The 26,260-nt window shown below is 53.6% G+C and overlaps 7 protein-coding genes across 7 annotated transcripts; 3 read left to right on the top strand and 4 right to left on the bottom strand.

Moving 5' to 3' along the window:
• Positions 1-500: 500 nt before the first annotated feature.
• Positions 501-1,379, top strand: NRG1 (Transcriptional regulator NRG1; the record flags this gene model as incomplete). Its single annotated transcript, XM_037325928.1, has 1 exon — positions 501-1,379. One exon carries the CDS (start codon positions 501-503, stop codon positions 1,377-1,379), a length of 879 nt encoding a protein of 292 aa, XP_037176060.1.
• Positions 1,380-3,154: 1,775 nt separating this feature from the next.
• On the bottom strand, positions 3,155-4,466 carry CGCA056_v010680 (putative acetate kinase; the record flags this gene model as incomplete). Its single annotated transcript, XM_037325927.1, has 2 exons — positions 3,155-3,638; positions 3,703-4,466. The coding sequence occupies 2 exons, from the start codon at positions 4,464-4,466 to the stop codon at positions 3,155-3,157; spliced, it is 1,248 nt and encodes a 415-aa protein (XP_037176059.1).
• Positions 4,467-5,338: 872 nt separating this feature from the next.
• CGCA056_v010679 (uncharacterized protein) lies at positions 5,339-6,807 on the bottom strand (the record flags this gene model as incomplete). The annotated part of the gene is made up of 4 exons (XM_037325926.1): positions 5,339-5,547; positions 5,643-6,308; positions 6,370-6,494; positions 6,599-6,807. 4 exons carry the CDS (start codon positions 6,805-6,807, stop codon positions 5,339-5,341), a joined length of 1,209 nt encoding a protein of 402 aa, XP_037175612.1.
• Positions 6,808-8,565: 1,758 nt separating this feature from the next.
• pho-5-0 (Repressible high-affinity phosphate permease) lies at positions 8,566-11,006 on the top strand (the record flags this gene model as incomplete). Its single annotated transcript, XM_037325925.1, has 9 exons — positions 8,566-8,652; positions 8,728-8,816; positions 8,885-9,155; positions 9,224-9,245; positions 9,308-9,390; positions 9,447-9,891; positions 9,970-9,996; positions 10,289-10,519; positions 10,591-11,006. The coding sequence occupies 9 exons, from the start codon at positions 8,566-8,568 to the stop codon at positions 11,004-11,006; spliced, it is 1,671 nt and encodes a 556-aa protein (XP_037175172.1).
• A 3,043-nt stretch (positions 11,007-14,049) lies between these two features.
• Positions 14,050-17,112, bottom strand: ctnR-0 (Citrinin biosynthesis transcriptional activator ctnR; the record flags this gene model as incomplete). Its single annotated transcript, XM_037325924.1, has 7 exons — positions 14,050-14,817; positions 14,877-15,119; positions 15,173-15,836; positions 15,886-16,155; positions 16,210-16,287; positions 16,352-16,709; positions 16,815-17,112. 7 exons carry the CDS (start codon positions 17,110-17,112, stop codon positions 14,050-14,052), a joined length of 2,679 nt encoding a protein of 892 aa, XP_037175693.1.
• A 1,537-nt stretch (positions 17,113-18,649) lies between these two features.
• THO3 (THO complex subunit 3) lies at positions 18,650-19,915 on the bottom strand (the record flags this gene model as incomplete). The annotated part of the gene is made up of 6 exons (XM_037325923.1): positions 18,650-18,813; positions 18,873-18,917; positions 18,974-19,340; positions 19,405-19,643; positions 19,702-19,775; positions 19,845-19,915. 6 exons carry the CDS (start codon positions 19,913-19,915, stop codon positions 18,650-18,652), a joined length of 960 nt encoding a protein of 319 aa, XP_037175694.1.
• A 798-nt stretch (positions 19,916-20,713) lies between these two features.
• Positions 20,714-25,672, top strand: ckb-2 (Casein kinase II subunit beta-2; the record flags this gene model as incomplete). The annotated part of the gene is made up of 6 exons (XM_037325922.1): positions 20,714-21,094; positions 21,171-23,351; positions 23,418-24,086; positions 24,380-24,643; positions 24,868-25,113; positions 25,202-25,672. The coding sequence occupies 6 exons, from the start codon at positions 20,714-20,716 to the stop codon at positions 25,670-25,672; spliced, it is 4,212 nt and encodes a 1,403-aa protein (XP_037175691.1).
• Between the last annotated feature and the right edge of the window lie 588 nt (positions 25,673-26,260).

Genomic DNA, 26,260 nt, shown 5'->3' with positions numbered 1-26,260 from the left:
CATGCCCATGCCCAAAATCCCCCCCTCCTCCAAAACAACTCCCACTCCATTACCCACCACCCTTTTCCATCTACCACGCCTACTTCCTATTCTACCCATACCTTACATCCCATCCATGCCGACCGGCCCTTGGACGCTGTGCCAGACACCTCGCTTCGGCCCACCCCCCCAACCCGCTGACCTTCCGAGCTTCCTCTCTCCAAAGGAACTGCTGCTTGGTATAATACTCAGCCTGCGCCTCATTTCCCACTACGCCCTGCGTCTGCCAGCCTACGTCCTCAACACCGCTCAAAACATCGACCAATTCCACTCAACCTATACTCAGCTGTCATCTGCCATCCAGGACAAATCTTCAATCGTCAACTGTTTGGTCGACTATTGTTTACACCGTCGTGAACATCATCATCGTCGCCTCTCCCGCCCACAATCCATCTTGTCCAGCACAACGCCAAACAACATCTTCCCTTTCCCACCGGTGTATGATCACAAATTGATCAAAAATGCATGTTCGAGACGCAACCGGCCGCCAGGTCTCCCTTCTCAACGATGAGCCGTCAAGTGCCCCTCAGCGCCTAAGCTATCGCACTGCGAATCACATCATCTCACAGCCTTTCCACCCTGCGCCGCGCAGCAACTCTTCGTCGCCCCATACCCCAGAGCTTCTCCGGTCAGATTCCTACGACTCGAACGCCAGTAGCGACCCCATGTCCCCTCTGACGCCGACCTCTTACGACCTTGCGCGAGCCAGTGCCTTCGCTTCCGGCCAGACAATGTACGACGAGTTTGAAAAGCGTCCTGCTTACGCCAACAACAGCCGCGCAAATTCATACGAGGACGAAAGCTCAGCGACGTCGCCGATGCCTGAACGTCCGGGCAAGAGGTACCCGTGTCGCTATCGCGATTCTCACGGCTGTGAGAAGACATTTACCACCTCCGGACACGCCTCCAGGCATTCTAAGATCCACACCGCTGAAAAGGCGGTTCAATGCACTTTTTACGGCTGTTCAAAGAAATTCACTAGGGCGGACAACATGAAGCAACATTTGGAGACTCACTATAAGGACAAGTCGCGTACTTCGGCTTCGGCGGCCAAGGCTGCTGCGCGCTCATCACTCGGCGCCCTTTCGGCTTCCGGTCGTCGCTCTTCGTCGTCTTCCAGAAATGTCTGCAGTCGTTCCTCCCGCGATCAACCCATGTGGGACACCGAGTCATATGGATATCCTCCTGGCCAAGCTCCTTTGCCTTCCCCTGGTGCTAATGGCGCCTGGGATATGCGTGGCTTGAACCTGCCTCTTCTCAGCCGCCCTACTGCAACTAGAACCCCCAGCAGTGGGCTGGATGCCCTCGCCATGGCGGTAGCTTGCCAGGAGGGCGCTTAGTTGGTTGCTGCCTTGATTTTTTCGGAGTGATCACACTTGGCGTTGGCCAGTTTCGACTCTTTAATATCCACGAACCTTTGACTCAGTCCCTGTCACTGCTTGTTCAACACGATTCACGAAGCAAAGGTTGCGCCTAGGGTAGGCATACAACACGGACTTTCTTTCAACTCAGGAAACACACCTCGTTTTCCGTACATTTCTCTTATTTCATTATATCGACTGTTCATGGGATATCGGATAGAGGTCGCGAAGCATACGAACGGCGCACCTGCACATACACGCGGTGGGAATGGCAACAAAAACGATGGCGTTTGGTGGGAATTATTTCATGAGATGGTAAGCTCTTGGGCGGACTTTGTTCTTGGTTGGCGTTCTTGTGGCTTCGCACACATACCCAGATCCTCGATTTATGAGCAGCTGAAGGCAGACGCATTTGCGATTCTTCGCTTTGGCGGAGAGACGGACCCTCAAGGGAGTTGGGACACGTGTACGAAGGAAATTCCTGGTGGGGCATTAGTTCTCATGGGAGGAAAGGTTTAGGGTGGTTGAGGCAGGTGCACACTGGCTGAGCAGCGATGTGTTGAAGGCGAGCCTCCTTCATTGCGGAAAGATCTCTGGAGGATGGAATTTGGAGATCTGTTTGTGCTTTCATCGACGACATGTCGGGGGCACCAGCCACAATGCCCATTCGCGGGCCAGTTCGCCATCTAGGCGTGGTTGAACGGGGCTCACAAGCGGATATGAAAAAGTAAAAAGTTTTAATCAAGCATGCTCACTGTCTTTTGTGATCATATTGTGCGATTTCTCACCTATGGGGGCTACTTCTGAGGAAAGATGCACTACAAATCTTCAGCATATTGCCTGCCTATACCCATGTTGCACGTCGGCGAAAGCGACATTGTCTATCCGGATCACCGGTTTGGGTTGGAGTCACAAGCATCGAGATGATGTTCATCCTCGTAACGCATTCCGCCCTACGCGGAAGACATTCGCCCGGAGTGCCCACATGGACGAACATGAATTGGCGGGCGCACCCACTGGACAAACTTCAGGTAGTTTCACAGACAGCGGGCAGTCTGCGTCGGAACTTCTTCTACCTTTGAACGCATCGAGATGCACACTCGGGCCGAGGAACGGGGGGGAGCAACAAGAAGAAGAAAAAGAAAAGGGGTGGGGGGAAGGGGGGAACCGTTGGTTGAGGGTTGGAACGTAGGTACCGGCGGAGCTGGATGTCTCACACTGGCACTAACTCTGTTTGCCATGCGCTGGAATGACTGACTGGCGTTGCCCAGGAACACATGGGAAACCCATGGGCATCGACTGGAATGTCATCGATCGCCTGTCGTTGGTAGGTCGCTCAGTCCGTCTCCCACTCGTTTCTCATGTTGCGAGCGGTCATCACGGGCCAGGCACCCAGGTGAGAGTTGAAGATCGGTGATCTCGCGAGGATGGTGGTGGGGCGGGAAGAGTGAGCACGGCGTGGAAAATTGTGGAAGTGGCTCAGGTTGCATGTTTCTTCTTCTTTTTCTTTCTTCTCACGCTTTCGTCTATCTCGTACGTCTACCCCGTCAAACAAATCCCACCCCATAACCCGGCTGGGAGACAATTTGACTCAGATCAGCTGGTGCGAGCTAAGCCATCACGAGGTTTCTTCGTGTTTTCCACGACAGCTACTCCTCTGCCCCCTGCCCTCTACTGCACTCGCGTTTGCTAGCTGGCTGTCGACTTGGGGCGGGAATAGAATCGACATCTTGTGCGAACGCCAAAATTGTGAGTCAAGACCAAAGCTCACTCTTCTCGGTGCACAACCTCGCCATCTCCAATTGCTCGTCTGTTTTGCAAACCAAGGTACGTGACCTACCGTCCGGCTTTCCGACTTCTTGCACAGTGGATTCAATCTTCTTCTCGTTCAACTCGGCGTCAATCGTGAAGCCCAAGCAGGCACACTGGTCAATGACCTCTCTCCTCAACTTATCGCTTTTCTCACCGATGCCGCCAGCAAAGACGAGAGCGTCGACCTGACCGCCGAGAGTGACGAAGTATGAGCCGATGAAGCCACACACCCTATCAATAAAGATGTCGAAAGCGAGCTTGTGGGTAGGCTCGTCGGAGGTTGCTATGGTACCGAAATTGGTAGTTCCTGTGAGCGACTTCCACCCGGCTTGCTTGTTGAGGATCTCCTCGGCCTCTGTAAGATGTAGTTCCGATGTTGAGTTGGGAGATAACTTTCCAACATCGCTCGCATAGTGGAAGACCAGACTAAGTGCGTCTAAGTCAGACACTAGTTCACAGGCCGGGGCATTTGAGGAAGATAGGCACTGACCTGGGGTCTACGTTACCGCTTCTTGTCGCCCCCGGTAAGCCGGCAACAGGGGTGAGGCCCATGCTGGTATCCCAGCTTTGGCCGTTGCGAATGGCGCAGGCACTTGCTCCGCTTCCCAGATGCAAAGCAATGATGTTGATATCTTTGGGATCTTTGCCGAGAAATTCAGACACGGATCGCGTGATGAAGGAGTAGCTAATGCCGTGGAAGCCGTATTTTCTCAGATGGTTCTTCTTGGCGATTTCTTGGTTGATGGGATAGGTCCGAACGTGTTCCGGAATCGATGAGTGGAATTGGGTATCGAAGCAGGCGACGTTGACAGCATCAGGCAGCTGCTGCACGCAGGAATTGACAATCTTGAGAGCTGGGCCGTTATGAAGGGGGGCAAGGTCGCTGAGCTCCTCCAAATGGTGGTACGTGTCCGAGGTTATTACCTGCGAGCAAGGATAATCGCCTCCATGTACGATGCGATGGCAAGTCAGAGCAATGTCGTCTTTTCCCTTGATTTGAGACAGTTCCGGGTCGTCTATGAGCGTCTTCAGAAGGACTTTGAAGGCGTCGTCCTGGGTGGCAACCTTGTCCTGGAGCTTTTCGTCTTTCTTGACCTCGACATCGGCACGCGTATAGGAAATCTGAGCGGGTGGGGCCGTGAGGCCGCTGACTGATGTCTCTGCGAGTTGGCGGGGTGGCTGTTTAGGCTCAGCCGCGTAGACGGAGATCTTGACGGAGCTAGATCCCGCGTTGATGGCCAGGATAACCTTCATAACGGAAAACGCCGACTGTGTATGGCGACTTGGAGTTCGGGGCAACTTGTTCGAAGAAAGGATTTGTCTTGGTTCCTGGTAGCCAAGCTGCTTGCCAATTTGGTTTTATACTTGGGACTGCGGCGGCGTCCTTGTCTCCGGGGTAGGATTTCGACTTTCGGACCGACGCTGCTGACGAGCCAACGATTGAGGCAAGGAAGCAGTCGTTGACTGAGGTAACCTTGCGACGAGGTCGATCAGTCGATGTTCGGCAGTGGGATGGTTTGGAGGTTGGACGAGGGGTGGTGCAGAGAGCAGAAAGTGCGGCTGGGTAGCCAGGTGCTTTGGGTCGGCACCATCCGTTGAGTCGACCAGACCAATGCTACCTGATTTTCCACGGCCATACATGAGGTGGCTTGAGAAGTGAGGTGCAGTCACCAGTCAGGCAAGGCACCAGACGGGACCTTGGTACTGGGTATGGTGACGTCGATACGGGCCGTTGACAGCACCCCCACTCTCGGCTGAATTACCTACCTAGCGTCCAATGGCAGTGAGGAGGACACTGATGGAGCCGCCGGAACCCCGCGCCGTCCCTCGCCCTATTCCCTGTCCAGTACTCTGGCGGGTGGGCTTCAAGGTTTCCTGGTGGGTCTGTCAAAGCTGTCAACCTGGAAGCCTGCCCATGCTCTGACCTTATCTGGCCACGAGGGACCCAGCAGGCAGCTCTCGCCAGCCATGCATTCCATGCACATACCACTCCACCACGCACACACACGGTTATTCCGTGGCACCACTACCCACAGCCAGCCCTCCAAGCCCTTCTGGGTATCGTGATGTTGGCAATCTACCCAGTCAAGACCTCTTGGTTTTACAGAGACTGTGCGTTGCACCGTTCAAGGAGTCGAGTCCGACTCGTAAGAGTCTGGTGGCTCGACAACCGGCTGAAGCCCACTACCGATGTCAGGTGACGGCAGTTCCGACATCTCTCCTGGGAGGATTTGGGGAGACGGCAGCTCAACGTGGTGCGGTGGAAAGGGTATGCCATGGAATTCGCTGTCGGAGCTGTGCGCCATGACCCATTTCTCGAGAAATCTGCGATAGTCTGTCGCGTGGCCGTCAGCGCTCGAGTCTGCTTCAACAGCCCATTCTCTCATCGTTTTTCTGAATTTGTAGGCAGCACGGTGGAGTGAGACATACCTTCACGTTTGCTGAACTGAATACCCAAGTAGCGCATGTCTAGGGTGCCTGGCGATGAGCTTGCTTCCGAGTTGGAGCCTCCGCCCTGCGAACCCGAACGGACACGGGGCCGCATGCGATGTGAGAAGGCGAACCGGGAACGTGACGAGCCACTATCCGGCGCACTGCTGCGCCGGCTACCGCGGACCGTCAGACGAACCTGGCGATGCCGATTGTCGCGATTGCGCAGTTCGCCTTCAAAATTGTGTATCTCGTATTCCCGATGCTGACGGCCTCCGGCGCGGTTGGCGAACACGGTCAGTGAGTGATAGGTAGAGTAGCGGTCTCTCCACAGCTTTAGTCTCTGCACCAACCCCATGCCCCTTATATTGCCAAAGCCGTCTGTTCGTCCATGCACGTCGGACCATACCACATCAATGTCGTAGTAGTCGACTAGGTCTTTTCGGCGGACATCTCCCTGGAATCGCAGAGAGCTCTCGACGGTAGTAAACTCGTACTTGACTTCCATTAAATGGTCATGCATGACCATGCCCTCGCCTGTCGTATACCTTACGCGGTGGGGCTCACGGAAGCTGACGTACAGCTCAAGTTCGCATGGGTCTGTGTACGGCCGATGGCGGGAGTGAAGGGTATGTGGAAAGACATCGGCGGGAACATCGGACGGAACTAGAAGACGGTCAGACTCTGAGTGCAAGCACGAGAGAGAGGATAGGCGGAGATGAAGTACGGAAGTGTTCAAGAAGCTCGCTCTGGTAGCTGCACTGCCACAGAACGCGGCGCTGCTCGGAGCCAACCACCTCCCAAGGGCCTAAGTAGACAGTGCGCTCGTTGGGAGTATTTTCAAAGAGGGTTCTAAGAGTTCGTGCGATGTCAGAGAGGAGAGTGAAAGGGAACCGAGCCTGTGGAGACTGCAGCGAGAAGGAGGGAGCAAAAGGGCACAGGGAGCGAGATCGTACATGGTCGCTTGATAGCCCGGGGGACCAAGATCTAGCGGACGGAGGGAGGCGTGAGGGGCCGAGGCTTCGGAGGTGAGAGCTGAGATGGTTGAAGCGCCGGACGTCGGGGTCCAAGTTGAGTCAAGCGGGCTTGCGTATGGTTGGGCGTAGGAGGGCGGGCGGCCAAGAGAGGAAGAAGTAAAAGAAGAGCCGGAGGACGAGGCGGCCATGCTTGAGAGGGTTTGGCCTATAGACTCAGAGGTCCAGTGCTGGTCAACAAATCAAGACGGTCTGCAAAGGGCAGGGAGCGCAGTCATGACATGGTGTTGACGATCTCAATTCGATTTCCTCTTATTGCTGCAATGGCCTTCGTCGTCGTCTTTGTCGCTTCGTCTATGTTGTCGCAGTCGTCAGGGCCCAGGTCGAGCTGGCGGTGTCTTTGGAGTGCGGAGGGTTGGGGAGAAAGACATTCAAACGGCGTTGCGTCGGATAAGGGTGCGTCGGAAATCAGAATGTCATTGAGCCTGGTGCGCGATACAGATCGCTGGGACGTTCGAGTTGTAGATGCAGCGGGCTTCGCTACTCGTCAGCATTCCGGCGTGGCATGGCAAGGAGTTTGACATGCAGAGCGTCCCTGAGCTAAAGATGAGGAGGAGGGATGGTCGGCGACAAGTCGGCGGACGGGGTCTGGCAGGTGGATGTGTCGTGGGTTCCTGGCCCCGGTACCGAGAAAGGGGACCAGGCCAACGGAGCGGGGTCGCAAGGTCGGGAGAGTCCTTTCAGCGGGACCTAAGGTGCCTGAAGGTAGGTAGTGTAGGTAGGTAGGAAAAAAGGTAGGAAAGGTAGTGTGTGTGCCAGCACTTCACAGCGTGGTGTATATTAGGTATGCAGTACTCTCTCTCACAGCTGCCGCCTGATACCATGGCTCCAGCCTCCATGCTTTCTTTACTTTACTACCTAGGTAGGTACCTTGGGTCTAAGGCAAGTCGGCGCAGCGCAGTCGCGCTCACACTTAAGTTCTTGGGTGGGGGAGAAAGGCCCGCGTGGGGAGCTCATCCCATCCAGCGTCGTCTAGTGTCCTATCATGGCACGTCCACCCGGGAAATGAAGCCCAACCGCGTAGTCGGGACGGCCAATGACAAGGCTCATAGGGGCGGCATGCGCCAGCGACTGGTGCTGCGTTTCTCTCGCTGCTCCTTGCCAGTTCGCTGGACCCTGCCGCCATCCATGCACTCTTTTCCTCGACCATGGCTCACGCTGCAGAACTGTGCATTACGACTGGTGCGCGCGAGCCAGGTCGCCATCTGCAATTGCATCTGAGGCTGCCCACGCCTCCGGATCCTCCGTACCTAAGGTCAGGTCGGGTAGTGTAAGTACCTGCGTTACCTGGGTGTAGATGTGCGATGCGATGCACTCAGTCAAGGTAAGATAATCAACCACTCTAAGCCTTTTTCGTTTGGTTTTTTCTTTACTATCCTTCTGCAGGTTTCTCAAAATCCCCATTGTCATTCCGTCTGCATTGTTTTCATCGCCCTCTCATCGCAGCTCCAACCTTCCATCCCTTCTGCCCACGTACCTTGCCTATCTACCTACCTTCCCTTAAGGTAGGTAGTGGAGGTACGAATACAGTCTCCGTACCTTAGGTACTTAGGTAGGTACCTATAAAACTCCCGTCAACCTCGAGCGAAACGGGTCTGCCCCGGTAAGGTAGAGCGACCCATTTGCCCATTTCGCCTGACTTTCACCACCTCTCTCCCCCCCTTCTCTACGTCGTTCCGCACTGCAACCAAACACCTGCCCTTATTACTTTGTTCCTCTCTGTATTGGTCGCCTTTCGCGCAGCGCATTCAATGTCCATAGGCCCCGCCGATCCTGCGTCTCTCCCCTGTTGCCGATCTGTACGCATAGTTTACTTACCCATTTCCGCGAAGCAACATTTCATCTCTCTCCAAGCATCAGAGTGACCCGACGTAGCCTGTTACTGAGCCATGTCGGCTCTGTCCGATCCTCTGGCGAGGAGGAATCGCGGCTTTTTGGGCAGTAATAGCTCCGCCTTGCCCCCCCGCGATGATCAGGTACGCCGTCCGTTCACCTCCGCTTCCCCTTCGGTACTCTGAACGGACCTGGACCGCTACTAACTCGTCCCCCAGGATCGACGCCAGCTACGATATGAACTTGACCTCAACTCATGGAATCTCCGCATCTGGGGCGTGGCAGCTTCTGGCTTTCTGACAGACTCGTATGTCACCTCACTGATGTCGCAGACAACTCTCACTTTGTCCTCATTTTGACGTCCTTTACACTCAGATACAATCTCTTTTCTACCAATGTCATTCTCGCCTCCATTGCCTTCGTATACTGGCCATCACACGGCTCAAGATGGCAAGGCTTGCTCATCAACTTCTTCACTCTCCTGGGCTCTGTCATCGGGCAGCTTCTGTTCGGTTTCTTGGCTGACTTCTACGGCCGGACCCGTCTCTATGGTATCGAGCTCGTTCTCGTTGTCGTGTCCACCATCGGAGTGGCAACCAGCAGCTATGGCTTCGACGACATGAGCTTCCTAGGACTTTTTATATGGGTTCGTTTCTCTTCTAGGTTCTTTCCCTCTGTTTCAATAGATTAAACTGACTCGATTGGATCATAAAGTGGCGCTTCGTCATGGGTATAGGTCAGCCTGCCCTCCAGCATACTTGCTCCGTTCCCAAGGCCCAGAACTAATGATCAGTTCAGGTATCGGCGCGGAATACCCTCTCAGCGCAGTCATAACCTCAGAGTGGTCGAGCACGCAGTCGCGAGGGACCATGATCTCTTCCGTGAGTTCTGACGAGTTCGATAGTTGCTAAACTTGTACTTACATAGCTCTTTGCAGACCTTCATGATGCAACCTATTGGACAAGCTTTGGCTCAGTTGGTTGGTCTTTGGGTGCTTGTTGGTCGGGAGCAAAGCGCGGGTTTACAACAAATGCAATGCGGCCTTGACATGAAGTTTGACAGAGAATGTCGCCGTACGGTTGACGGGATTTGGCGCATCGTCATCGGCTCAGGTGCTGTCCCAGCACTCCTGGCTATCATATTTAGGTTCTTCCTGTTCGACTGTGGATTATACAGTCTCGAGGTCCGTAACAAGCCCGGTATTGCTCTAAGGAATACGCAGAGAGTGTACGGTGCGCCTCCCGGTGCACCGGCTGGGTATCCCATGGCTACCGCTGATGGAATGCATACCACCAACTCGGCACAGCCTATGCCCATTCAGTTCTCCAAGGAGGATCTTTACAAATACTTCATCGAGGACGGAAATTGGTACTATCTCCTAGGTAGGCAAGCACACCTCCCATAGGCAGGAACTCTTGGTTGCCCGGGTCGATGAGGCCCCCATCACTGACACCGTGCAGGCACCGCTGCAACATGGTTTTTTCTAGGTAAGCGCCAAGACTGTCAAAAGCCGGACTTTGACGCCGTGAGCGAAATGGCTGAAGAAATGAACCCTTCTCACAGATGTTTCCTTTTACGGGCTATCACTCGATAACAGAGGGACCCTGTCAGACATGTGGGCGACGACGGGACCGACCCCTATTGACGAAAGGTTGTCGTGCTGGAATTCAAAATGGGAAGATGGTAATGCCACAGCGAGGATGTGGAGCAAGACAGGCCTGCCGATTTGGCAAACGGATGCAACATTGCCGTGCAACACAATTTATGACGTGCTCCTAGAGCAGGCCAAGCAATATCTGCTGACCGTCTCTCTCGCCTCCATTGCCGGAAGCGCCTGCTTCGTCATATTCGCAAACCGTATCCCCAGACGTCTGTGGCTGACGATATCTTTTTTCGTTCTCGCCATCCTATTCGTCATCACGGGCTGCGTGTACTATGGGGTCAATCGGACTGAAGGTGCGCCAGCTACCATCGTTTTCGTAGCATTATGTCATTTCATGTTCAACTTTGGTAAGTCACTGGGTCTTGCCGCAGCACCATCCCGTCTCTTTTCGAGAACACGTCGGTTGACACACGTCCAGGGGCAAACACACTTACATTCATCATTCCGGCTGAAATATTTCCGACGTGCTACCGCTGTACGTGCCACGGCATCTCTGCCGCGGCCGGTAAACTTGGCAGCATCGTTGCGTTGCTTGTTGTCTATGGAATCAACTCGTCCTATACTGCCGCGAACCGACAGGGCCTAATTTTTCTCCTTTTCGGCTCGTTCGTGGCCATCGGTGCCGTCTTCTCCTGGGCCTATCTACCCGACTCTCAGCGATGGACGATAGACGAGGACGGGCGACGTGTGCTGGAGCAAAAGACTCTTGAAGAACTGGGTGAGGGGCGGGAGAGGGCAAGGCAACTCGGCGAGGTCATCACTGTCAAAGATAAATGGCATGATTTGAAGCGAAGAAGATCATCGCCTACACCTTCACAGGCTACTGATCCGTGAAGGGCTAGCTGTATCAGCCCAGGATCACATGGCAGGCGTACGATTCAACTCGTGCAATTTCATCATACATTGCACGTCAGCACCACGATATCAATCTGCAGCAACTCATTATCTTATTGTGGCCTGTGGTATTTGACGTCTATTGACTTCTTTGAACTTTGTCGATTAGGAATCGTCATCCGAGACATGAAGCTTTAACGACGTCAGATGCCTATATGACCATCCGGATCCAGAGCAATCTCCAATAATTCCACGGTGTCTGCGTAAAGATCCTTTCCACTCGTAGTAGCTCTTATATGCGCGTTATTCTCGAGCGAATCTAGCCACTTGGCCCACCGTAGTCCCGGCGCCGGAGCAGTCCAACCACGGAGCGGCTGCAGGATTCGAGAGAGGCGGAGGGCGAAGGGGGCAAAATGGATATCAACTAGGGAGAGGCTGCTCCCGAGGAAGAAGGGACCCTGTGGAAAATTGCGTATTGGTTAGCATTGCTTGTGGATCGGAACACGACTGACGCAAAACATATACGTGGGATATGCAAAAGGGCGCTTATCACCTCTTCATCGGCAGCGAGAACTAGGTCCTTGATAGATTCTTGGAGTCTCTCAATGTATTGTGAATGCTGTGCCACGTCGTGGTTGTGGAGTAAGCGGTAGAAAGCAGGAACGAGGCGAGAGTTGATCTTCAATCATCGTCAGCCTAGATAAACGGAATTAGCGACAGCTTCTACGTACGTGGTCGATCCATAAACGACAATTCGCACGGAGACGCGAATCAGTCGGAAGGAGCGGAATGGCCTTGTCCATTTCCTCAAGCTGAAAGGGTTAGCTCGACGACGTGTTTGTATACTCAAATGAGATCTGGCCCGCAAGAGGGACTCACATATTCCATTATCACCGCGCTCTCGGCACAGGCCCAATCACCTTGGCGAATTGCAGGCACAGCCCCCCTAGGATTGGCTTCGAGCAGTTCCTGTGATGCGGGTGCTTTGTACGGATCTTCTTCGCAATACTGATATGCCAGTCCTTTGGCCTCGAGAGCGATCCAAACTCGCTGAGAGAACGGGCTACGTGGTTCGGACGCATCAGCAAATGTACGAGTCAAACGGGGAGAGTTTCTTTTGTCAACATACCAGTAGCATGCTGAGTAAAGTTTCAGATCGCTATCCTTTTCATGCTTCTTGATCGTCCAATGTGCTCTACCCGAGGCCTTCTTAAGACCGTCACTCTGTACATAAATTGTGAGGTAAGTTATTGTCGCATTGACCCATCACGATGGTTGCGGCGAATTTCTCACTTTGGATGCCTCCTGATTTTGTTTAACAAGATGGCGTTGAATGCTGTTCTTCTTGACCTCATCGCTCTTTGCAAGACTATGCTTGTGCGGGCCGGGGATGCCGCTGATGCTGATGTGGCCGTTGACTCGCTGAATGGTCCAAAACTTTTGTCCAAGAGCGGGCAGATTGTTCATCGTAGCCGGAAGAATACGCAGCTGTTTCTCTCCGGGGGGGGCAAGAACCGTGTGCGCTCCATTGAGCGTCTGGACACCATCAAGGGGCACATAACTGCCGTCATCCAGATCGTGCAGCGTAGCCCCAGGAAAGTATTCGGTGATTTTGATTTTGACATCGCAGAGGTTCAACTTCCGAGAAACGCGATTTCTCCTCTTCTTGTTCGGATCATCTGACTTCTTGGTCCCCGGTGGTCGACCCTTGAGCCGACAGTCCCAATAGTGAGATATGAAAGGCTTTTTCTTGTACGTCTGCGTCGACCTGTGGGAGTAGACATTGTCTACGTGAGGGAAATACGCCTCAAATCTGCGGCCAGTATGAGCACTGGGACCCTCTACCATGGAAATCTAATATTTGTTTTCCCTCTTCAGGCGGGGGGAGAGACTTGCTGGTCGTTGCTGAGGATAATGAGCCCGTCAGCGTCAAATAGCTTCTGCCGCCACTCGTCAAGATTTGGAGGGTCGATGACCCATTTACTGCTGAGAAGACTACCATGAGGTCTCCAGCCTGGGGCTGTAGTGCCGTCAATAGGGATGTAACCACTTGGGCCGACAAGTGATTCTCCTAGCCTCACTGCCGCCGCAGTTGGAACAGCGGGACCAGGCGTTAAAATGCCGAATGAGCCGTGTTGATCCGGCAGTGGCAGAGGCTGATGAGCGTGACCACGAGAGTGTTCGTGAGGGGATAGCGATGGTTGCGTTGGTGCATAGGTGGTCTGCACGACGGGCCCGATAGGATGCTGCTGCTTCTCACGAGCGTGTTTTGTATCACTCATATCACCATGACAAAGAGGGTCGGAGGTCTCGATATCGGCCAAATCGATCGGGGGTCCGGACCGCAAGTGGGTTACGGGGGCGGCGAGTTGCGGAGCTGGTGGGAGTTGTTCCTGCACGATCACGTGCTGTTGCCGCTGCGCTTGCTGAGAGAGAACGGAATGGGGACCCTGAGGAGAGGCCGCACTGCCTGGACGTAAGTCGAAAGGGCCCGCAGACTCAGGCATTGGTATTGGGATGTTATGTTGCTGCTTTAAAGCGTCGTGCATTCCATATCGCTAATGGTAGTGTCACCAGGAGCAAAAGTGGATGGAGTGCTGTCGGACCTCAAGGTACCTACTTACCTTAGCCAACCAACTCAACCTGTCAGCAGCGGGGGTTGCGGCAGGGCAGCGGCTTGTGCACGGACCAAGACGAGAACTGGGCCACCAACCCCGGAACGTACCGTCCAGTATTGCGGCCTATCCGTAGGTAGCTGACAAAACACCAAACATTCCAATTCTTCCTTCTAAATGTTGGTATCGCATTGCTGTCATGAGAGTCGTGTGGTTTATTCCTAAGCCTCGCAGGATCCAAATTTACCCACCAAGTCGAACACCATGTCACTACCAGCTTAGCTAGATTCAGCCCTCAATTACACACATATCCAAAGCTGCGAGGCCGCCGGTCGTACAGGATATTATTCTTCACACGTTTCCGTTTCCTGTCTCGTAAAGCCTCCAGTTCAAGACCATAACCAGACACATCTTCCAGATCCCCGCATTCAGTTTGAAGCATCCCACGACGAAAGATCCATTGCATCCATCGGCCCCATATTCATCAATGACCGCAACACCCCTTCGGCGACTGGCGTCATACCCGTCTGCCCTTGTAAGTCTCCCCATCCGTTGGACATTCCAAAATCTGCCCCAGGCGTCGCTGGCATGGAAAACCTCTGGTTTGGCATCAAGCCTGTGCCCCTGATCCCAAAAGCGCTAGCATCGTTGAAAAAGTTCACATTTGCGTCTCCGTTGCCTTGTGAGTCGATGTTCTGGTGCCCAGCGACGGGACTCGCGTCGAAAGAATTTCTGCCACCCGAGGCAATGTTCATTCTTTGCTCCGAGACCGAGCTAGAATTAGGTGTCGTTCTGTTCGACTGCTCCGCGTCGGGCGAGCCAGACATATTGTTGTCGCCGCTGCTTTCACTTTGCCCGAATCCAGTCATATGCCCGCTGCTCGACCCAGATTTGTCATATAGAGAACCCGAGCTGGGAGTCAGGGCTGATCCATGTAACTGGACTCCGGGTCTGTTCCCCTCGTATGCTATGGGCGGTTCGACCGACAGCCAGTTCTGACCTCCGAACCCGGTGGAGGCTGAGTTCGGGCCGCCATCTGTGTCTAGCTCGGGCTCAACAATACTTGGTGCCGCCGCCGCGTTGCCATTGTCGCCCCCAACCTTCATGAAATGGCATTCGTTGCGGTAGGACATGATACCCTGCACCCCTTCAGGGTCGTCACATACCGGCCCACGGGTCCCGCCGTTTGCATTGGGCTGCAGCGTACTCATTAGCTAGCGAATTGGAGGAACGCACTTTCCATGTTAGAACTCACGCTATCGCCACTGCGCGGGAAAGCTGACTTCAGCTTCGGTATCCGCATCGCCAAGGCCTCCAGGTCAACATCAAGCTGCACAAGGAAAGATTCCGTGAGAGGGTTTCTTCTCTTGAGCGCGTTCATAGCAGATAAGAGAAATCTCAGTGAGTCGGCTGTTTGGCTGTCATCCGGCCGACTCTTGAGATATTGAACAAAGACTCTCGCAGCCACGTAGAGGCAGAATGAAATGAAAGGATTCATCTGAGTATATCAGCATGAGTTAGCCAAGATAGCGGGCTTCTACATCCACGTACCGCGGATAGGTCCATGTGCGATATGGTCCTCATGATGCTCGCGATTTCGTTCGCTGCGGTGATGCACCGAACTTTGCTCTCGGCACTCACAGAGGCCGGCAGGCGGTTCTTGTCGGCTTTGAAAATTGCTGCTTGATGAAGACAGATAGTAGACGTATGGATGCTCATGTTAGTAAAGACAATATTTGGGTTCCCGAGACCGGCGGGAAGTTTGAGATGTGTTGGCAGGCAAAGCGAAGTATTGAGCAAGATATTGTCCATAGTACGATGACGCTTCCAGAATTCGCCGTTTAGATCGTGATCTCTGTCGTCCACGTCAGGCCGATGGAGGTGGATGAGGTTCCGACCGAAGAGGCATGCCATGAGCACAATACCACCGAAAGACGACAGCTTTCCGGCTCCAGACGGACTCATACATTCTTGTAGAGACTGAGTTTGCTCAGGCCGGCTCATGTCGAAGGCCTCCTCTGATGATGGTAGATTGGTCATGATGTCCTTTTCGTCAACAGTCATGGGCCATCCAGTTCCAATGCTGGCGTAGCGGTCCTCACAGAACGCCATCCAGAACGTACGCCGTCTCTCCTCACGTTCCGTCCAGTCTCGCGGTGGTGGGAGGCATTGCTTCACATCCAGGCCGGCGCCATCGAGCCTGTGCAGACCAATCCTAACCGACATTTAGCCTCCGCATGATAGCACAGTAAGACTCTACTCACATTTGGCATAGACGAACGGCTGAGCCTGTGCTCATCCAGGCCCTTGGGAAGTACATCATCTTGAACTCATAGGAAGCCAAAAGCACATGTGTTTGTGCGTGGGCCACGGAAATCATGTGTTCGCCGTAGCCTTTGATATAGTCTGCTTCGACATACTTGCGAGCTCTCTGGTAAAAAAGATCCTTGAGATCAATGTACTTCTCAGTGATTGAGCACGCCAAAGTCCATATGGCGTACCGCAGCGCAACTGGAGGTCGTTGGTTGGGCGCCCTAGAGAAGTCAGCGTCTTGGAGGGACATATGAAGGATATTGGGGGTTTTCTACAGGTTCATGGCAGCTAGATATCTATATTTATGAATCATGGGAACGGAAGGGTGACACTTTTCAAAGTAGATTTGATGGCTGAAATTGGAGTGTTAGTCGGGGTGCAGCAAAACTCGAGCTTCTCGATAGGTATGGCACTAACAGCTCGTCAATCGTTTCCTGCGGGGGGAGGGGCTCTTCTAAACCCAACCCAATCATTTCCCAGGTAAAGTTACTCCCAACGTTGTTCATTCCCATCGACATGTTGGAGTTGAAATTGAAGTCGTCCACGGGAGGAGCGGGCGCATTTTGGGTTTGTGGCGACTCGCCATTGAACCTCCAGCGTTCAGCTTCGCGATCGGTGGGAACATTCAGGTTTGAGGACGCTACGTTGAAGTTCGAGTTCGGGGCAACTTGCTGAGTGCGGCTAGATGTGGTGTCAAGGCCAAGGGGTATCGTCCTGGAGGGGTCGGCGGGTGCGGCGGGGGGGTCTTGGGTCTTGAGAAGGGTTTCAACTTGCTCTTGAATAGGCGCAAAGAAACTTGGTCAGTTAAAGAAAGAGGGAGCAACGGAAACAGGCCGGAAGGCTTCGACCTATGGCGATGGCATCGCACAGACGGACTCACTCAGTCGTTCCTCCAGAGCCTTGACGTATCCCCGCTTCGGACCGCTTTTCCTACGAACTTCATCATAGGCGCAAGAATGACCCAACCTAGCACACGTGCTACAACTCGGTCTGACACCGTCGCACTTCAACTTGCGTTTCCGACAAATCATACATGCTAGGCGCTTCGGTTTGGGAACATTGGTGTTGTCGGTCGCTGGATCCTTGCCGTTGGAATCGGCGCCTGGGCTCCCGCCCCTTGGACGTTTGTGGGAGTTGGCGCCGTTCGTGTCCGGAGGCGTGGGTGTACTCGAGGACATTGCGAAGGCGGAAATAGAAACGAGTAGGAGAAGGCGAAATCGAAATCGACTGCGGGTATGAAATGCGGCGACGAGAATCCGGGGCAGGCGAAGATAGGTTATCTGGTGGTGGTCGGAGGGGGAACCGCAGGCCTCGGGGGCGGCGGACAGGCAAGATAGTGAGACGGTCGCGGGCGCGAGGCACAACGGTTGCGCTGCGCAGCGCGGCTCAGCTTATGGGCAAGTGGTCGTCGCACGTGTTCGTCGCACGTGTTAGGCCACTTCATGCGGCGCGTAATGTCGAATGGGATGTAGATAGATAGGGGAGGGAGGCAGAGAGAGGCAGAAAGTCTAGTCTGATTGAGGAGGGAAGCGGGAGAAGCATAGGGCGGATGCATCAATCTCACGTTTGAGCTAACGCCAATGCCAAGTTGACGGAAGAAATGGTCACTGGCAGCTGTAAACTGGCATCAAAAGACTAAAAGCACAGAGGACTGGGGGTAGAGATGGGGACTTGGTCAGGCAGTGGGGGGCGATGAGAAGCGCAAGACAGGCGTAGCCTACCTAGCCGCCATTCCAATTCGAGCTGGTCATGATTAATAACGACAGGGTACTTTGAGAGCATCAGCATGGATGCCCCAGCGTCGGGCTTACTGCGTACCTTACCTTGGGCACCTAGGTAAAGTAGTATGTACACAGGTAGTCGCAGCGCATTGTACCTAAACAGAATGCCAAAATCTCAACCATCTAGGGACCTACGACTACGTTCCTCACCTGCACTACCTTAGTGTACGAGATACGCTCAGCTACACATGACCGTACCTCCCGTCATCTCAAGATTCCATTACTTTCAACGCAACCCGTCTCGCCATCCTTGCTCACAGAAACCTCGGAAAAGAAAGCACATGCTAAGCAGGCAGCGGAAGAGTGCCTTCTCCTGCATCCCTAACGTTCAACACCTCCAGAGGTAGGTCTCTGACCACAACTTCCATACTTTAGCGACGTCATATCACGCTGAAGTAGGCAGGCAGCGGGGACTAAACAAGTATTAAAATAATAGATACTGTGTATGTAGTAGCGTGATTGAGAACTGCTTAATTTATAACTTCTATATCAACTTGACATTTTCACATCATTTCAGTCACCGCCGAACAACCGAACCCTCGGATGGCGGGCAACGTTCAAATGCGCATCCGGACAACTACCCATACACCGGGCCGGGATGGTGTCCCCGCCTTGCCGCAGTGGACTCTCATGGTACGTTCAAGCTCATACTTGGCTGCGCATCCACACAGCCTCACCCGCCAATGACTGCAGAAGCGGCAAGTATACTGCCCCTCGGCTTGAATTTCGTCCGCGCTGACTCTTGCTACGCAAATACCCCATCTTGTCAGCCGAGTCGAAACTCTCAACATCGCCATCTCGCGTCCGTGGACGGTCGCTCATTGCTGACTTACCCGATCGAGACAATCTATTCACATCTGATTTGGGTTTCACCCTTACTCCCAGCTACCAATCCCTCGAGCCCTTGTCATCCGGATTCACCACCACAGTGATTTCACTTCTTCTCGGCGTCTACACCGATGATGCGGAGAATCCCCAAATCGCTGTAAGCCAAGCAGTATCGAGTCGGAGCCCAGGACACGACTGGGCATGGCCCGGCTGTTTTGAGAGTATGCACGTGATCACCGGATTCGACATGCCTGATGTCTAGCCCGGATCCTATGGACATGATTAGCCTCCCCAATATCTAATTCAAACCGGTGCCTAGGCCTACTCACCCTCGTCACTACCCCCCACCAAGAAGTTGCCGTCAAATGTGAAGCCTTTGTGGCAATTAGAACAGCGCACAGGATTCCACTATCCACACTCGTGAACTTACTGATAGACCGCACAGGGCCCACCATGCTTGTGATGGTTCGTTGGCAGATCCAGTCTGCTGTATCCCAGAGAGATATGATGGAGTCGGAACCACCTGTGGCAAGATACCGCCCTGTGGCCTGCATCTCAGCTGAAAGACACGAAGATGTATGACCACTGAGTGTAAACTCTTGAGGCTCGGTCCCGTAGTCGAGCTGGAACGCAGGCTGGAAGTCTGGATATGTAAGGATGCGGGTTTTTCCCTCTCCGGTTGTGAGAAAGATCTTCTTGCCGCTCCAGCAGAAGGCAATTTGGTTGGTCTGGCCAGGCTGCTGATGAGATGCCACGGGCGTGGACTGAGTTGGTGACAGAACGAAGATATTGTCCGTCTGCCTGGGGTGAGTATGGCTCCCTTGAAAAGAAGAAGAAGAAGAGAACCATGGGTCACCGAACCTTGTTACCAACAACTAGAGATTCGCCATCAGGTGCCCACGCAAGGGTGAACGCATCCCCCAGGCCCTTGATCTCGTTGATGCAGGTTTTTGATCGCACATCCCAAAACTTTACAACACCATCGTTGCTAACACTGCACAATTCGGCGTCCTTCACCGGATTGAAAGCGACTTTCTCAATTGGGGCCGAGTGGCCCTTCAAGTCGGTAGAGAAGCGTACGTTTGGCTTCTCAGGATTCCCTAGTCAAGTTGGACATGTCAGCTTTCGTACTTCAGCAATGGTGCCAAAAGTACTTACAGACGCGCAGGGTTTTGTCTGATGATCCAGTCGCGATCAACGTGCCCAGAGGACTCCACGCGATGGATCGCAAGCTAGAGCAACGAGTGATTTAGCAGGCATGTCCGAAGCCCAGAGGACTGCACCGTAGCTCTCAGACTTACCTGTGTCCTCTCGAGCTTGAGCCTGGGTCATGGTAGGGCTGACTCTTCAGTCCTGCCAAATAGGTAGGCATCCTCTCTTTTGAGAGACTTGGTCGTGTGCGAGGAGGTGCCATTGTATGCTACGCAAATCAAGGTTGACGAAATGAGCGATGCACGAAACTTGAATATGTCTGGGTAGTGAGCACTCGGTGCAGGATGGTTGTAATGGGCCTCTCTCATCACTCACACGCTAGTCTTGTCGTAGATGCGATCCAAGGCGAAATTTTGAATTCGCCAAACTATTTTATGGGGTGCTTCTGCCTTGTTTTGCCGCAACCGCACCTGGGGACATAGTGTAGCTGAGGCGCTGTCGACAGCAAGGTGTGTTTGAAGTCAGTGGACCCTGCCGCTCCTTTCACGACGTGGATTACCTAATATGGAAACCTTCACACGGTGAGGAGGGTACCTGATGGAGTGGTGCACTGTGGGGTCAACCAGGTGGGAGCTCCAGAGTTTCGGCAGCCCCCAACGTTGGCGGCGACCTTGCAAGCTCCGTCGGCTCCCAAAACCACCTACCATGACACTTGACGGCCGCCGACCTCACCGTATTCTCGACACCACCTTCTCGCGTCCCTCCCTGTTTCTCGCTCGCGCTGCACAGCACATGGTAGGACTTCAATGTCGCATAAGCCCCTGTCAGAAAATGAGGCTTCTTGATTGAATCTAGCAGCGGCCATGATCAGAGCAGTGTCTGTCTGGAGTGCGAAAAAGGAAACCTGTACCCCGGCCCGGCGAGCCTCCGCGTACCCATTCGCTCCCGACGACATACTGCCATTGCAACGGCAACGCTGCAGCGAACACAGAAACTATCGACTTAGGACCTCGTCGAAATGTATTGGCCCATAGGGACCCCCAGAATTTTCGCCACGAGCAGCAGGTCTGGTCCTGCATTCAACCTAGTTGTCTCCCACGATGGCCTACCCAGCCCCTTCGACAGCCGGTCGCGAAGCGATTCCTCTCCATCGTCAAACCCGAATACTCGATCAACACCGCAATATGACGATGTTGAGCTTGCCACCCCGCTGACACCAATGACACCCGCCATTCAGTCAGTTGATGACGACGCCCATGACCCAAATAATTGGCATTCATCGCCACGCCTCAGCAACAACATTCCTCTGAAAGACCCTGTTCTTGCTCTGCGCATCTCTCGTGGTGGTCAGCTATTCGCTGTGATAACCTCGACGTCCATAACAATATGGCAAGCCAAGGTTCGTCTGCCTGCCCTGTAGTGGCTTCTTCCAGCGACACCTCTTCATTTGGCGAGCCATGCTGACACCATCCAAGCCTACAGTGATACTTGCCGTCGTCGTCCGCTCTGAAACTTCTCTTTCGACATACGGTGAGAACGTGGATCTACTGTTGCGACCCGACTCAGCCATTCTTGTCGTTCGGACGACCTTGGGCTACCTCATCACATACTCCCTTGCAACAGATTCCGAGACTCAGGTTTACAAGCCTTATTTTCCGAGCTATGCAAATGTTCAGCGACGTCGCCAAAATCACCATGGGGGCCCCGGAAGCGCGGCGCCAGATCAAATTCTGTGGGGTCCCGGTGAGGGTCAAGGGGTTCGCGACGTAAGTGTCCGCTTTAGGATGGTCATCAAAGTCGACGCCGGCATTGAAAGCGCGCTGGCTTTGGACGACGAGCTGGTTGTGGCCACACGAAAGCCCGCAGCTATCCAATGCATCCGGTGGACTCCAGATCACAGTGGCAGCCAGACAAAGACGGAAATAATAAGTCGAATGGGATGGTTGGAGAAGAAGATTACGATTTTGGAAATGACCCACGACCGACCCATGAATCTCTCGACTTGGATTACGAGCGACGGCAAGGTTTATGCAGTGCAGCGGTTGAACTCAAAGGAGCTATCTGAGCCAGCCTCTCAGGAAACCGACCCAAAAAAGTTATTCAAGGGCTACTGCTTTCATACGCCACATGGACCTGCGGAATACGCCAAACGAGCAGTCGTCAACGCCCGGTTTTCTTTGATTGCTGTTGGATGCGCCGACGGTGGTATACGTGTCTATTCTGCCCGAGATTATGCTGGCAACATACCACCGTCCCACGCCCATACATTGCCTGTGTCGTCGACAGTGTGCGGCTCACTGACCACTTTGAGCTACTCTCCCGATGGCTACTGCTTATTTGCCGGTTTTGAGAGCGGGTGGGCTACCTGGAGTGTCTACGGGAAACCGGGCAGTCACAGCTTTGGCACGCACGAAGCCGTCGTTGAGTCCAACGGGGAAGACTGGATTGCTGGCGTAAGCGATGCCGTTTGGCTCGGTAGTGGCACCGAGCTTCTGATCACTAATCGTCGCCACGAAGCAATCTGGGTACTAGAAATGGCCAGGAGTGCCGTGGTCAGTTGTTACAACGCGGCCAACCTCCTACGCACAGTACTGCAGACCAACACGAACGTTATGATCTACCGCGGATACGATTTGCCAGATCTCGCGAGCATTTCGGCCGAGCCGCATCTGTGGCACACGACCAAAGTGCCTCCGTCGTATTTGCTTCAGCAATGGCCCATTCGCCATACAGTCATTTCACCAGATGGTCGGTACGTGGCGGTAGCTGGACGGCGCGGCCTGGCCCATTACAGCGTCAACAGTGGTCGTTGGAAGACATTCGTCAATGAGGCCATGGAAAATGAGTTCCAGGTCAGGGGCAGTATGTGCTGGTACCAACATATACTGGTGGCTGCAATCGAGGCGAACAAGTCCCACGAGCTCCGCCTCTATTCAAGAGAAACAGCTCTGGACAGTTCACTTGTGTTGCATACCCAGCAGCTGCCAGCTCCCGTAGTCCTGGTGGCCTCCTCGGGGGAAGATTCGCTTCTCGTCTACACATACGAGAACTTACTATACCACTTCATCTTTGCGCCTTCGGGCGGCGGTTCCATAAGACTGGTGCAGCTAGGACAGATCGCATTTCATGGGATTGTGCGGTCACCTGCCAGAGTACGCGGTCTCAGCTGGATCTTGCCAGATAGCCAACTGATTGATGGAGACCCGTCGCAAGATGTTGCAGTGGCGTCGGTTCTGTTTTTAGTTGATGCTAAGCTGGTTTTGCTACAGCCATCGTTAAATCACGAAGGGCATCTCAAATACGACATGAAGGTCATTGCTCAAAACGTGGAGTTCCACGTGAGCATGAGAGACCAGCCTCACTTCGACACCACTGTCATGCGCTCCGAAGAGCTTGCGTCTGCGGGCAGTGACTTGTCTTTGCGTAACTCCCTCTGGGTGTTCGATGGCCAAGAGTTCAAGCTCTGGCCTGATGTGCAAGAGGTGCTCCGGGCAGCATCGAGCGAGGCGTCTCGAGAGTTGCCGAAAACAATCTCAGTTCCGTTAGACTTTTACCCTCTTTCGACTCTACTTGGGAAAGGCATCGTCCTTGGCGTTGAAGCAGATCTTGTGCAACGAAGGGATATCAGCTTCTCCTTCTTCCGCTTTACCATCAGGGTTTGTCCACCCATGATCTAACCAAAAAAGAAAAGAAAAAAACGCGTACGCTGATGATTTGAATAGACACACCTCTTCTTACCGGACATTCTGCGTTTCCTGTTGACTGAGAACCATGCTGTAGACGCAGTCAAGTTATCGGAGCAGTATCAAAACCTGGAATATTTTGCACACGCTTTAGAGGTCTTGCTCCATAAAGTCCTAGATGACGAGGTGGATTCTGGACCATCCCCAGAAGAAGCGATCCTCCCGCGTGTGCTATCGTTGCTATCGTCATTCAAGCAGTATCTTGATATCGTTGTGCAGTGCACAAGAAAAACCGAGGTTAGGCAATGGCGGACGCTATTCGCGTATCTCCCCCCAGTCCAAGAGCTTTTTGAGGAGTCGCTTCAGCGAGGATCTCTCAAAACCGCCGGAGGCTATCTGATCATTCTACACACTCTGGATGACCTTGGCTCTGCCTCGGAGCAAACAGTCCGGCTGTTGTCGAGAGCGATGAAGGAGGGCGATTGGGAATTGTGTAAAGAGTTGGCACGCTTTCTGGCGGCCATGGACGAAACAGGCGACTCTCTCCGTGAGGCGATGGAGGGTGTCAACATAACCATAAGGAACGACCAGAATTCATCTGGGATGATGACGAGGCTGGGTGTTCCGGTTCCTGGTAATAGAGCCATGAACGGCTTAGGGCTCAAGTATGCAGAGCAGAGTGATGATATGGAGTCGGAAGGCCAATCGGTTAGCGATGCTGCGAGTTTTAGCTCCGACGGGCGTTGAAATATTAACGCCAAATACATGAGAATCCGGCCTGGGCTCGCATATTCGCATGCTCGCTGCCAAATATCAAGATGATTATCCTATCATGCGCAAAGTTGAATTCCCAGTTGTTTTCCAACAGGGTATCTAAGCCATCGTCAAATTGCCATATCCTACTCATTGAGTCGAAGGAAGACAGCCGCAGGTACGTACCGATGGCAACCCCCGCCCCCTCCCTGACCGCACCGGGCCCCGCTAACCGCGTTGCCCTGCAGATGGGAACATGGAACACACCTCAGAGAACCGGCGTCAATCAACGCCCGACGAAAGACCTTTACTGTCGACCAACCATTTCCACTTCAACACCCATCACCGAACCGACTGCCAGTCCACAGATCGACACGGCGACTAGTCACTGCAACATCTCAGCCTGGCCATGCTCTGAAAGCTTGTCACGCACAAAGCGCACCTTCTTCAGTATGATGGACGACTTTGGCAGCGAGTCGGATAGCGACTATACGAGCTATTGGCGCGATTGGGTAAGTGGCCTCACCTACGATTCTCCTTTCCCGTCAAAGAACGGACGGCGTCAGAAGTTCTTTCTGTTGGGTCGAAGGGCTGGATGAGGTTGGCATGGACTGCAACATACTTGCGCGCACACGCGCGACTTGGATGGCCGCGCGATCAACGTCATCCATCGTCGCAATACCAGCGCAGCCACCATTCGCAAGAGCACGTCTGCTAACTGCTAGCTTTCGAATAGTTCATATCTTCTCGCGGAAATGAGTACTTCTGCGAAATCGACGAGGACTATCTTACAGACCGCTTCAACCTGACGGGACTGAACACGGAAGTTCAATACTATCAATATGCGCTCGATCTCATTACCGATGTCTTCGATCTCGACTGCGATGACGAAATGAGAGAGACAATCGAGAAGTCGGCCCGTCACTTGTATGGCCTCGTCCATGCCCGGTTCATCGTCACAACGAGGGGTCTTGCTAAGATGGTATGCTTGCCTACTCTAACGGACCTGTTCAGCGAGGACAGCTCCTTGGCCGCCTGGACGACATCGCTGACGTGAGAAAAATATGAAGCTCGAGAAGTACAAGAAGGCGGACTTTGGCAAATGCCCACGCGTCATGTGCCACTCCCACCCGCTCCTGCCCATGGGTCTCTCCGACGTCCCAAACCTGAAGCCGGTCAAGCTCTACTGTGCCCGCTGCGAAGACATCTACAACCCCAAATCGTCGCGTCATGCGGCCATTGATGGTGCATACTTTGGCACCTCCTTCCACAATATCATCTTTCAGGCCTACCCAGCCCTGATCCCCACCAAGAGTGTCGAGCGTTACGTCCCCCGAGTGTACGGCTTCAAAGTTCACGCCTCGGCTGCGCTGATTCGATGGCAACACCAGAAGAAGGACGAGATGCGCCGTCGCCTGCGGAAGATGGAGGTGGATAGCGGGTTCCGCGACGATGATGTTCTGGATGACGATGATGACGTCGAATTTGAGGGTGTCGATAATCGTGCGGTGGGTGGCAACGACGGGGTTACCGTAGCTTGAAATGACGAGCCAGTGATCACGTCAAGGGGCTGACGGTGCCTTTCCAGCGTACGTGACGGTCGAGGGGCTCGTGGATAAGCCACTGACGGCCAAGCACTAGGCGGGCTCTACTCACATAAGGCCCTTACGTTTTTCTCTCGCGTCGATAGATTTGGTCCATGGGATAATGACATAACGGTATTTTCATTCTTTATTTTACTGCCTGTCTTCGTGGCCCGATCAGGTGAGGCAGTAGCGCAGTCGCTTCTCGGATTGGCATCTCCACGCAACGCAGGAAGAGTACCTCTAGTGTCAAGAGGATCGGCATGCCTGAAAAAGAAGAGCTTAACCTTGCATGTGTTGCAAGTGTATGGCTTCGCAGAGAGTAGGAGAGCGTCGTGCGCTTGCCGATGCACAGGTAGTCAACGTCATCACATCCGGCATGCAGTAGGCGATACTTCCAAAGGTAGGTAAGGTAGGTATTCTTTTCATTCACGAGTCTATTCCATAACCGGTCGTATCTGTATGCCACACCGGGCCCTGAAAAAAGAAAAAAAAGAAAAAAAGACCAATACCGCCGCCGAGCTCATGTAGCGGGTGGTATACCGT

The sequence above is a fragment of the Colletotrichum aenigma genome (genome assembly GCF_013390185.1).
Source record: "Colletotrichum aenigma strain Cg56 chromosome Unknown KSG_Cg56_contig07, whole genome shotgun sequence".
In the NCBI taxonomy this organism is placed as follows: Eukaryota; Fungi; Ascomycota; class Sordariomycetes; order Glomerellales; family Glomerellaceae; genus Colletotrichum; species Colletotrichum aenigma.
The sequence above is the reverse complement of the archived record's forward strand: the minus strand, read 5'-3'. Positions and strand labels throughout refer to the sequence as shown.